Here is a 13064-nt window from a genome sequence, read left to right as displayed (position 1 = left end):
TAATATTCTGTTTTTATTATTAGCATCATTTTTGAAAATGACCTCAATTAATATAAAGGCTTAATAGTTTTAAAAAAATTAAAAGATTAGTTTAGTTTAGTTGGTTTAGTTTTTTGGCTTTCAAGCTTTTATTGATTTTCTTTAGAAGGTCTGGTACATGACATCCATCCACAAAAATACGTATATATGTACGTACGTAATGTTCTCCCCAAACATACTTAATGGACATGCTTCTTAAATGAAAAATATTAAGTGTATAAAATTGATCGGGGGAGGGGACTCAAAATGTTTTAATCAGTTGCACCTCAACACGGCCAAGGGACTCGCGGTGTCCATGCCGGCGTCAGCCGTACCTCAACGCAGCTAAGGGACTCACAGTGTCCATGCCGGCGTCTGCCGTACCTCAACGCAGCCAAGGGACTCGCCGCGTCCATGCCGGCATCTGCCGTACCTCAACGCAGCTAAGGGACTCGCGGTGTCCATGCCACAGTCAGCCGTACCTCAACGCGGCCAAGGGACTCGCGGTGTCCATGCCACAGTCAGCCGTACCTCAACGCGGCCAAGGGACTCGCGGTGTCCATGCCAGCGTCAGCCGTACCTCAACGCGGCCAAGGGACTCACCGCGTCCATGCCAGAGTCAGGCGTACCTCAACGCGGCCAAGGGACTCGCAGTGTCCATGCCGGCGTCAGCCGTACCTCAACGCGGCCAAGGGACTCGCAGTGTCCATGCCGGCGTCAGCCGTACCTCAACGCGGCCAAGGGACTCGCAGTGTCCATGCCGGCGTCAGCCGTACCTCAACGCGGCCAAGGGACTCGCAGTGTCCATGCCAGCGTCAGCCGTACTTCAACGCGGCCAAGGGACTCGCGGTGTCCATGCCAGCGTCAGCCGTACCTCAACGCGGCCAAGGGACTCGCGGTGTCCATGCCAGCGTCAGCCGTACCAAAACGCGGCCAAGGGACTCGCTGCGTCCATGCCAGCATCAGCCGTACCTCAACGCGGCCAAGGGACTCGCGGTGTCCATGCCAGCGTCAGCGGCCAAGGGACTCGTCGCGTCCATGCCAGAGTCAGGCGTACCTCTACGCGGCCAAGGGACTCGCCGCGTCCATGCCGGCGTCAGCCGTACCTCAACGCGGCCAAGGGACTCGTCGCGTCCATGCCAGAGTCAGGCGTACCTCTACGCGGCCAAGGGACTCGCCGCGTCCATGCCGGCATCAGCCGTACCTCAACGCGGCCAAGGGACTCGTCGCGTCCATGCCAGAGTCAGGCGTACCTCTACGCGGCCAAGGAACTCGTCGCGTCCATGCCAGAGTCAGGCGTAGGAATGTAGGAATTTAAAAATGAAGCCAAACTAAGTAAGTAACTGAAATACGATCTTCAGATTGTGCTTTTGAAATTTGTGGTTTAAATATAATGTGACATACTGTTGCTGACTGTCCCTTAATGTATACAGTGGGTTCGTGTGTAAGCGCTTTGTCCAGTCAATCCAACATACATCCCTGCACTGTCTAACCGCTCCGGGGAAAAAGGCTCACAAAGGGTTATACTGTGAACCCATTTATATTTGACTGAAATATTTCTCTATCTTAGTGTCAGACTCTGTATACTTAATTTATAAGCTTATGTTTGGCGTTCTATAGCACCAACCGATATTTTGCATAAATACATATTTCAAAAACAAACTTGTTTGCTACCTGTCAAAGAGGTGACTACCTCTCTTTGCACAAGGAGCATCACAGGCTGCTGTAGACTGATCATTATACCACAGTCAGTGTGTTTTTGTATCTTTGAACTATACGTGTGACTCCTGTGAGGCGATATGAGAACCACCTGTGAAACATTACATCAAGGTTACCATGCCTAATTTTCGCAGATTCAGCAAACAGCTGTTTTACATTAGGCCTATATGTGTGGAGGGATGTGGCCAGTTAATCAGTAGCCATTTTAAGGCGTTATTTAAGATATTATATGGATATTTCCTGTGTTTTCTCTCTGTGCTCCACAAGTTATGTTGTTTCATGCTTTACCTTTCAGGGTTGATTTCCTGAAAGCTTTGTAGTTTGTTATCTAGTGCTTGACATCAATGATTAATTAGCATGTGTTACCCGATACCCTTAACCCTAAACTAGTTAGTTGCCTCACTTGTAGATTTACGAGTGCTCCGACCGACTGGTTATTTTCTACATCGTTCTTTGTTTGAACTTCTGTCACGGAGACAAAGAGATCGGGCAAAATAGATGACGAAAACATTGACGCTCGTTTTTGGACAACGTAACAATGTCGATGATGCAATAAGAGGTTAGTGTTGCAATAAAAAACTATAATATAGCGTACAAAATAGCGCAAATTGGGCTCATTTATGTAACACCTGTATGCCATTTGAGTACATAACAGGGTTGGGCACCATCCAGAAATGAATGACTTGAAAATGACCTTGCAAATCAAATTCAGAAAATGCAGAAAATCAAGTCGACTTTGAATATAAGGAGGTATAATTAAAATGGAATACATAGTGTAAGTGGGGCGGCATGGTGATACAGTGGTTAGCACTGTAGCCTCACACCTCTGGCACCCGGGTTCGAGTCTCTCCACAAAACCGCTGGTAAATTCTTATTATACTGTATTTGTATTGTTACACAGGGTTAATTACACATGTGGAATTAAATAATTCAGAAGGTTAAAACTTGTTTTTGAGGTGGATGGTAATAAGTGGGGGTGGCATGGTGGTGCAGTGGTTAGCACTGTAGCCTCACACCTCTGGCACCCGGGTTCGAGTCTCTCCACAAAACCGCTGGTAAATTCTTATTATACTGTATTTGTATTGTTACACAGGGTTAATTACACATGTGGAATTAAATAATTCAGAAGGTTAAAACTTGTTTTTGAGGTGGATGGTAATAAGTGGGGGTGGCATGGTGGTGCAGTGGTTAGCACTGTTGCCTCACACCTCTGGGACCCGGGTTCAAGTCTCCACCTGGGTCACATGTGTGTGGAGTTTGCATGTTCTCCCCATGTCGTCGTGGGGTTCCTCCGGGTACTCCGGTTTCCCCCCACAGTCCAAAGACATGCTGAGGCTAGTTGCGGTTGCTAAATTGCCCGTAGGCGTGTATGTGTGAGTGAATGGTGTGTGAGCGTGCCCTGCGATGGGCTCATCCTGGGCTGTTCCCTGCCTCGTGCCCATTGCTTCCGGGATAGGCTCCGGACCCCCTGTGACCCAGTAGGATAAGCGGTTTGGAAAATGGATGGATGGATACATAGTGTAAGTGAGGCTTTAACTATACAGCTTAATATTTAAATATGAATTACCCAGTATGTTACACTGAGTCCCGCCCGTTGCCCCCAACATGCGATCACGAATATTTACGGCAGCAAAATTACCCGTCGGCCATGCCCCCCCGTCCAAGCACCTGCCTGAAAATCTGTGCATGTCGCTGTTATTCATAATGAATGCCACACTTTAAGCGTCCCCTATACAAGAAATAATTTACCAGTGATTTTGTGTACCATGGTAAAAGAGCAGTCATACAAGTGTGACCCTTATTTCTCGACACTGGGTAGCGTGTGCCAGTCTCTTCTGTGGGCTGTGGGTAATGAGCGGGCTACAGTTCCTGATTACAATTCTCTTTAATAATCACCACTCGGCAATACAGCACTTACAACCTTCCAGCCGCGCTCCACTCTCCCTCTCCACTCCGCGCTACACTCTAAACTGTCCCCCGTGTACCAGGGCAAGTAGGAACTAATATCACAATTGACTAAGGGAACATACTGAACGATAATGTAATACATGAAATAATACAGTACTGTAACTGAGAATAAATAAGATAATAATTAAATCTAATCATTCAACACAACATTGTAAATAAATAAATATTAACATTAAATAAAATTACTGTAAAGCATAATAATCATATATAACATAAATCAGTGACATACACTTAATTGAAATAATCCAAAATATCATATGCACAATAACTACGATTACAGAAGTAACCCTGTCACAACCCTGTCCGTCTGGCAACCCACACACACTCACAAGACAAGCTACGGCAAACTCCTCACAAATGGTAACACACATCAACAGCTAAATATGCAGAGACGGTAAATATATGCACATGGAAAAGGACTTAGAGGGCTGATATAAACCAAATGCATATTGTTAGAATAGGTTAAAACAATTACACAATTATTATCTTACAATCATGCAGACATAAAATTCACACCCACTGGTCAATATATGTATCTACCAAACTGGAAGTAAAACTTTTATGTAATTATTTATGTTTTCCTAGATTAAATGACATTCATGTGTTGTATGATTGCATTCATTGAAATGAATTAAATTCTTCTGTCATTCCAATTCAACTTGATTTAACCATTGAAATACATCGGCTGGATGTGCCTGTTATCGACTGTGATTTTCTTATGTGGAGGCTGGGGAGAAGCCAACAAAGTAGTACTTAAAGTTTGTATGTAAGTTCTGGAATAACAAAGAGTTTTGGAAAATGCACGTAGACCTCACTCCTTCTTTACTTACATTGTTCGTTATCTTGTTCGTTACTCGCTAAGATCGATCACTTTTAGGACAGCCACCCCAGTAGAAAGACAGATCTATTATACATTATAGGCAGACCTAAAAACTTTAAAGAAAGTGGATGTGAGCTCTAGTGATGTTAAATTCTCTTACATATCTCTTGCCTTGATATTGCTTACAATCAGCCCCTGATCTGATACAATAAGCTGAGATGCGACCTGTGATTCCTCTATAATGTCATCTTTATTTACTTAATTTCTTGCTGGCGTTGCACACTGCACTGCTGTCGCCTCTGCGGTCTCACATTGCGTGTCTTCATGCTCTCCTTTTCTGAATGTGGTTTTCATTCTGCAGTTACTGTTTTTTTTTTTTTCACCGCAGTAACCAGGTTGTCCATATTTCATACCAAATGTGAAACGAGGATATTTTGCAGGTGGGATGGGGATATCTGGAATGAATTGTTTTGAGTATATAGAAAGCTTACTGTGTGTTTGAGAGAGGAGGGTACGCTCATGCAATGGTCCTCTCTCAGTTCCTGCTACGTTAGTGTGTTACAGAGTAATGCAGTAATTTTGAGTGTGACTCATCGCCTGCTTGCCGCATCCCAAGGGTGCTAATAAAATTACGCCAATCCACTCACCAATTCACTTGTCCTGTGCATCTGTTTCCCATCAGAGAGTGGCATGTTTCACACTGACATGCGCGTGTTTGTGCGGAAATGCCCAGGTATGCACAGGTTACCTTTGCTTTTTAATTGGCTTGGCATTGACTCGGGAGATTTAGTTATATAAGAACACTATTAAACTGGGTGAAGCATGGCTAAATATAGAGAGCTGAATGGAGCTAAGCGAAGTGAATGGAGATATTTATATCACCGGAATCAGGGCAAATGGCTCAGCCAGGGGACCATCACCCATTTTAAAAGTCATTCATAAAATCCAAACAGCATTTGGGTCTTAACCAGTTAGACGCTTAGTTTAAAACTTTATTAGATCCTGAAATATGTACAGAATTAAATATATACAGTGTAAGCATTGCCAGGAAATAAATATGGGCAGTGAGAGAAATTAGATGTTTTTTGTGTGTGTGTCTGTTTGAAATGTATTGCTTATGTCATAGTTAAAATGCGTTTGTCACACACAGAAAAGGCAAGATATAAAATCAGTGTAACACATTTAAGGATTAAGGGGGGAAAATGGTTTTTATGTTTTTATGAGAGAAATTTCCAAAACTAAAAAATTACTTCATTAGACAAGTGAAATTTTCATTCTTTTATTACGGTTCCATTATTATTATTATTATTATTATTATTATTGTTGTTATTATTATTAATAATAATAATGATAATAAATAATAATAATAATAAATAATAATAATAATAATCCACAGGAAGAAATAAAATTATTTATTTGAAACTGGATTGAAAATAATTTATAGGGTTAATGCAAAACTAGACATGGCATAAAAAACTCATTTTTATTGCAAAGTACTTTGATGATTTATTATTTCTAGGTATTCGGGGTCTGCCCGTAAATTGCCTTTAAGCTCAAAATGCTCATTATTAGTCCAATCCAACATGACACCCCGTGGTGCAGCACAGACTAAACTCTGCAACAATTTTATTTCTTCCTGGTGATTTTGACTTTCGTCTTCCTTCCCTTGATATTTAGAATGAGTATTGCAGTCATGATTAGACCATTCTGTTGCGGCGGGGCCGGATGTGGAGACCTGTTTTATATTCTTTGTCTTCCTCTCAGCCAAAGGACAACGGTTCTTTTGGCTAGACATGCCAGGTTTCACCTCCACTGGGCCGCCGTCTTGGGGCCGATCATCTGTCTGTTTCTTCCTTGACCTTCGTTTTCGATGCACAATCAAAAAAACAATCCCACCAGCAGCAAAAACGACTAGAAGAAAAAAAATCAGAAATATAACGATCAAAACTGAAAATGGGAGAGCGTCAGTGAAAAAGCGGTGGAAAGCGTTACCTTTAATGGTCGTGGCGGGAAAGGCTGCACCTCGACCAAACATACCAGTCGGCACTGGTAAGAATGTCACTAGGTCAGGACACATGACTTCCTGACTGACAATCTCCAGCTTCATTTTAGCTATTTTCTTTGGAGTCTGACACAAAATATTACCTGACACACTATACGTTTGTAGGGTCTCAACCCATTGCTTAAAATCAACCAAATCACACGTGCAATCCCATGGGTTGTCATCCAAAGAAATCTGCCTCAGAGCTATCAACTGATCCAATACATTCATCACAGGCAGGTGCTTAAATGCATTATTCATTAGGCTTACTTTAATGAGTGGCAGATGGTGAAATATATAGGGCGGAAGTTTTTGAAGAAGATTGCCATTTAAAGACAGGATTTTCAAATTTGGCAAGGCACTGAATGAACCTGCATGGATGACTTCAATTACATTGTACTCCAAATACAAATGCTCAAGGCTGTTAAGTCCGAAAAACATGCTTGAGAATAACTGATCGATTTGGTTTCCACTGAGATTGAGCTTTCGCAGTGACCCTAAACAGAGAAAACTTTGATTTTCAATATAATCAATTTTGTTGTTTGCCAGATTCAGCAATACCAAACTTTCATATGCGACAAAATCATCCCGTAAAAGTCTCTGAATCATATTTCCCGTCAAGACAAGATCTGTGGGACTTTGATGGAGAAATCCAAGCTCAGACATTCTTTTAATACCTTTGTCCTTGCAATGGATTAAAAAACCAGCATTTGAGCTGATGAAACAGGAACAGATTTCTACACAAGCAACGTCAGATGTTAGTACGCGTGTCGGTGTTGTGATTTCTGCATCGTCACTTGCAATAATCAACTTTATGACTTTTGAAGACGGCGTAGCAACCATATTCAATGACTTGGAAGATTCCTCTAAGCCGGTGTCTCTGTATGTAGGGCACACATCATGCTCCACGATGCTGCTGAGGAAATGGCCTTTCAGATTGGCTGGACTGTCACACACAACTTCACTGACGGACGCCTGGGTCACCATGGAGTCCCTCCACATTTTGAAAGGAAGGATTTGACAGTCGCACAGCCACTTATTGTCCTCCAAGAAAAGCTCCACCATGCGGCCCATATGCTCAAGAAAACCCACATAAGGCAGCGTCTGTAGCTGGTTTCCACGTAGGTCTAAATGCGTAAGAGGCACGAAGCGAAAAATGTTTCTTGGAAGGACTCTGATGGAGTTGTCATTTAGTATCAGAACTTTGAGGTGTATAAGTTTATTGAAAGTTCCACGTTCGACAACCTGAATGAAGTTTGTGTCTGCTTGGAGGTATTCCAAACTGACCAAACCCAGGAAAGTGTCCTCTTTTAAGGCAACTAAAAAATTTTTGTTAATGTAGAGCTTCTTCAGGAAGCTGAGTGCATGAAAAATCCCAGGCTCCAGCTGCTGGATGCTGTTCCCACCAAGATTAAGTGAAAGGGCATTCTTCAGACCTACTAATCCCTCAGGAAGCAACTCCACAAGGTCATTCTTATACAGATTCAGGTGGATCGGAATGGCTGGCGGTAGCTTTATTTTAGCAATGCTGTCGATATTCCGTTCCTCACAGTTTAAATACAGCACATTGTCTTTCTCTGTGCAGGAGCACAGCGTATCACAGGATCCTTCAGGTGATTCCTTGGAAGACGAAACATTTTGAGAAAGGGTGCCACTCAAAAAGTAGTAAATGAAGAGAAGGCAGCTCAGCATTTCTGTCGTGTCTGTAAGAGAAAAGGAAGAAAAACGCTTAATTAATTAAAAACATGTGATTTCAGTTAAGAACTTTATAACTTTAACACAGATATAATAAACACCGTTTGATACATCAGACAGACACTCAGAAGTGTAGCAACATCTTTCATTAATAAATGACTGAGAGAACCTAAGGATAGAGGTATGACACACAAACTGACATCGTTTTTAAGGAGAACTTACGTATGACCTCATGTTCTTTAGGCCATGTGGCCTAAAAATACCTTAAGAAAAGCTAACAATAAAAAAAAACTTCTGCAAAGCTGTTGCGAATTACAATTTGAAACCACCCATCGAACTGCCTATTTTTATCTATAATTGATACAACCATATTCTTTAAAGAACCATTGTAGGTAATGACGGAACGAGCCGCGCATATGCAGCACTGCATGTAATGGCTGACTGGGCCACTCCGATTTTTAGGGCCCAGTATCTGTGCAGATAATCATCATCAATGAGGGAATAAATGCATTATTCAGGTGAGTTTTAATGGTTAAAGCACTCAGCACATTGATAGAATTTCCAGAATAGAAGCCAGACACTATAAAAGAGAAATAGAAGACAAAAAGCATTATCTGAATGTTAAAGTGTTAGAAACCTCTGACAAAAATGAAACTGAAAAAAATAAAAGTGGACAACAGGATGAAATAATTTCGTATTTACATAATATTGGAAAGAGCTAAAAATGCATAAAATTATACTCACAAGTGCCATAGAAAGCAGTTAAATAAAAACATGCAGCGTTTTTCAGGTTAGGTGAGTAGCAGCCAGAACAGCATCTGTGTTTTCATTTATGAGCAGCAAAGGCTGCGGTTCCTTTCACACATGTGAGCATGAGTACGTCTTCAGCAAGCATTTCCTGAGCGGCCCAGTGAGCATGAAAAAGAGAAGTGGCAAAATATTTACTCCAAGTCAGGCAATAGTGCACGTCTACAAAAAAACAAATAGCTATGTACAACAGGAAAAAACTATTTCTCTTCATGATTTACACACACGTGCAAAGTAAACAGTTTGGCCATAGTAAACTTAATATTTCATGTGTTTGAAAGGAACAAGCAGGAAACACTTTATACCATCTATCCACCCATCTATGCTTAGCCACTTATCCAGACTGATCCTAGAGGTAATCCCAAAAAGGCATGTCAAGGAAGGAGGCACCCTGGATGAGATGTCAGACTGCTGAAGGCCACGCACACACCCCCACCCACGCACACACACACCCCCACCCACCCACGCACACACACACCCCCACTCACCTACACACACACACACACGCACACATACTCCTACATGACACACACACACCTACATGACACACACACACCTACATGACACACACACACCTACATGACACACACACACCTACATGACACACACACACACACACCTACATGACACACACACACCTACATGACACACACACACACACACCTACATGACACACACACGCACACACACAGTTGTGTAATCATATCTTTTTGAAGATCACTCATTCATTTCTATGGGAAAAATGCTAACGCTAACTATGACAACCTTAACCTCTACCCTGCACTAACCATAACCTTAAGTAACCAAGCAAAATACAAGAGTTTGTGCATTTTTAGTTTTTTCATTGCAGTCACGGATTTTTATAAAATAGAGTTTTACCATATGGGGACCAGGAAAAAAAAACAAATGTCCCCACAAAGTAAGGTACACCTGGACACCCACACACACACTACAGGTAAAATGTGACACAAATTCAGCAACAAGACAATCAAGCAAACACTGTGAAAACAGAAAAGGTGAGATTTGGTTCCTCGTCTTGAAGGAGAAACACAGGAGATGCATGATGTCATTTGTTATCAGGACTTTTATTCTTGCAGAGTTAATCAACCAATATTACAAGAGACAAAGCAGAGGCATGCAGTTAAACAGGGAGAGTCCAAGGCACTGTGTCGCTTTGGTATAATATGAAGTAGCTGAAGACACATCTGTTATGAATGAAAGGCTTACACATAGCAAACATGCCTGCACACCGCATATCTAATTAATGAATTATTCACGACTTCCAGAGTCATTTTAGCAGTTATCTTGGACACTATACTATAAGGACATTATAATTTGTGCATTCAAAGTGAATTTTAATCATGGACTTGTCTTTTACAGTGTAAGTTACAATATTCGGGCTTAAGACCACCTTTTTTTCAGAATTAAAAAATAAAAATGACAGTCTTATTGTCTATGTGCGCGCACGTGTGTGTATACATGCAGACTCTTACAAACTTTGAAATGTGTTTTGCAATCAAGGAAAATACTATAACATTTGAAATAATAATTAAAAAAATATTATTAAAAGGTGAAAGGCCGAAAAAGGTGATATCTAGTTTTCAAACTTTCCATCACGGACAGTTCCAAGTGTCTGTATTTGAAAGCATTTTCTATGAACAGCCAATGACGCAACGTGGCCGCCACTGAGGTCAAAACGTGCCTGATTAAGGGAAGGTGCTGCTTTCGCGAGTTCGCTGTACGCTGCTGGTTTATTGAAGCTTAATCACACACGCTGAATAAAACTCAGTGATAAAGCGTGAGAAAGCGTCGATCAGCTCGGTGATGTTATACTAAGAGCAAGAAGCTTCCAACAAACACATTTATGAATGTGTGAAATGTCCTTCTGCACAGAGATCGAAAGTGATAAGATATGCATTAAGTGGAAAGCCTTAGGTAAAACACCTGCACGATAAATCATTATTAAATAAACTAGCGATGAAAAAGCATCATTGTGCAATAAATATTTTTTCAAAAAGATAAATTGCTTTATTAAGTTTGTACTTTTATTTAAGTGCATTTATTCAAGCAGGACGTTCGTGAAAACTTAATTCAGTTTTTACAGTTAGCATTATGTTTAGAGTTCACATGAATAATTCCATATTACTGAGTATGAACAGCTTAACGAAATATTTTTAAAGTATTCCATAAGGAGCAAAAAAGGCTGAAAAATACTCACCTACAAGCAATTCTAGAAATGAGCTGCAACCGACACTAGATAAAAGTCAAGTATAAGTAAATGTCAATATAGTTATTTTCCCCACCTCTAAAAACTCGTCGTTAATTATATGCATATAAATATTTCGTTTCAGCAATGCAAAACGAGTCGACGTCCCAAGAAACTAAATAATTAGCATAAACGGTACTTTTCTGTTTATATTCCAAGCATATAAACAAATAAGTCTGTGTTTGTAGGTCTTAGGCTTCTAATCATATTAAAGAAAACTTTCAGCTGCAGCCCAGTGTCTGTCCTCTATAAGCCTCTTTGCGCTTCAGGCAGCTCCGTTTCTAAGGCTCCGCGAAACCCCTTAAAACAGGCACTCAGGCTGTGCGGGGCGCCCCCTTGCAGGTGCACGAAGGAATTGCAGGGGCGGGCGCAGGTGAGGGTGCATGGCGGACCTACGCAGAAATTATAACTTTTATAAATATAAAAAAATAGACAGACTTGCTATGTCAGAAGTTTCCCTGGAATTTAGTAATCTGTGTGTCGGAAAGCAGGCCTATCCTTCCCATTGAGCTTCATGTTTGTTTAGATAAAGATTTCAGGGGTCAGAACAAACATCAGCCCTTGGGGTGCCCTGTCAAAAATGTCTGAACAGCACTGTCGTATTTCATTGTGAGGGGGATCTCTCTCCGGCTCAGTAATGCCTCTTCAGTGGAGTTCCGTCATTCACACGTGTGGCTCTGTTTCCATCCGCTGGACGTTACAGCCCAGTGTGTCTGCAGCTTTTTGGGGTAACCTGTAGGTCAGCTGTTCAAACCCAGGTGTGAGGACTCTTCAGCCAATCATTCCTTTAATTAGCAGTCTAATTAGGGAGCTGCAGTGAAAGCCTGCACACCTAACGGCCCATTCTGGATAAGACTGCCCACCCCTGATAGCCTATGAGAATTCAACTTTCAACCACACAGTAATATGAAAAGATTTAAAACTGAAATATAATTTGACGGCTTGTAAACATGCTGCTGCTATTGGTACCCATGAGCTTCAGCAGTGCCAACATAATATCCTAAATAACTGCAGGAGATCTGAAGTGGCGGCATCATTATAGCCGACGTGAACCTTCAGTTTACGCCGGGGGGGCGGGGAGAGGCAGAATGACAGAAACGCCCAGTAGGATTTTACTACCAAGTCCCTAATAAGGAGCAGGGCTTGTCCTGTTCAGGGTGGCGCCCACTATATTGGACTGAAATTCCTTGAGAGATGAAAGTGTAAATTTGCTCTGCAGGCTGTGCTCCAGAATCTACCTATAAGCGTTTGGTGATGATTAGATTTGGCGATTGGGGAGCCCATGGTAGCTGTTTGACTTTACTATGATGTTCATGGAACTGCACTTGACTGTATATTATACACTTTGCATGACGGGGCGATTCTTATTTCGGAATATGGAAACAATGAGGCAAAAATGTTTGCAGGACCTGGTCCCACAAAATGGCCACACGTTCACCGGCTACCATGTGGCTGAAGAGTAACGTTTGTACCTTATGTCTCCCAACCCAACACACCGTGAGGGCTGAAGGCTTCCTTTAGCTCTCAGAACGTAAATCTTTCAGGACTTAAGCAAAAGATGAATCACATCAGACAAATCATAATACTTACACCAGCTCACGAATATTTCCATTACTTTTACTTAGCAGCTACTTTAGTTAGACACATTTTTTTATGTAAGCAGGTCAGACAGTCCCTGGGACCACTAGGCCCTGGGATTCCAGCTGTGTGAAATGAGGCTGGTCTGTACC

General features: G+C 41.8%; 1 protein-coding gene across 4 annotated transcripts; it reads right to left on the bottom strand.

Annotated features, from left to right (window-relative positions):
- Positions 1 to 5922: 5922 nt before the first annotated feature.
- Positions 5923 to 11592, bottom strand: slitrk6 (SLIT and NTRK-like family, member 6). Of its 4 annotated transcripts, XM_048979394.1 has the most exons (4): positions 11287 to 11592; positions 9006 to 9159; positions 6518 to 8269; positions 5923 to 6436 (listed from the first exon to the last, which is right to left on the bottom strand). In XM_048979394.1, the coding sequence occupies exons 3-4, from the start codon at positions 8256 to 8258 to the stop codon at positions 6009 to 6011; spliced, it is 2169 nt and encodes a 722-aa protein (XP_048835351.1). In that variant the 5' UTR covers positions 8259 to 8269; positions 9006 to 9159; positions 11287 to 11592; the 3' UTR covers positions 5923 to 6008. The 4 variants fall into 4 exon arrangements, with proteins under 4 accessions (XP_048835351.1, XP_048835348.1, XP_048835349.1 ...); XM_048979391.1 differs by having other exon boundaries at positions 5923 to 8269; XM_048979392.1 differs by having other exon boundaries at positions 5923 to 8269; positions 11372 to 11592.
- Positions 11593 to 13064: the final 1472 nt, after the last annotated feature.

This window comes from Brienomyrus brachyistius, chromosome 16, assembly GCF_023856365.1.
Source record: "Brienomyrus brachyistius isolate T26 chromosome 16, BBRACH_0.4, whole genome shotgun sequence".
Lineage (NCBI taxonomy): Eukaryota > Metazoa > Chordata > Actinopteri > Osteoglossiformes > Mormyridae > Brienomyrus > Brienomyrus brachyistius.
This window is presented reverse-complemented; position numbering and strand designations above follow the sequence as displayed.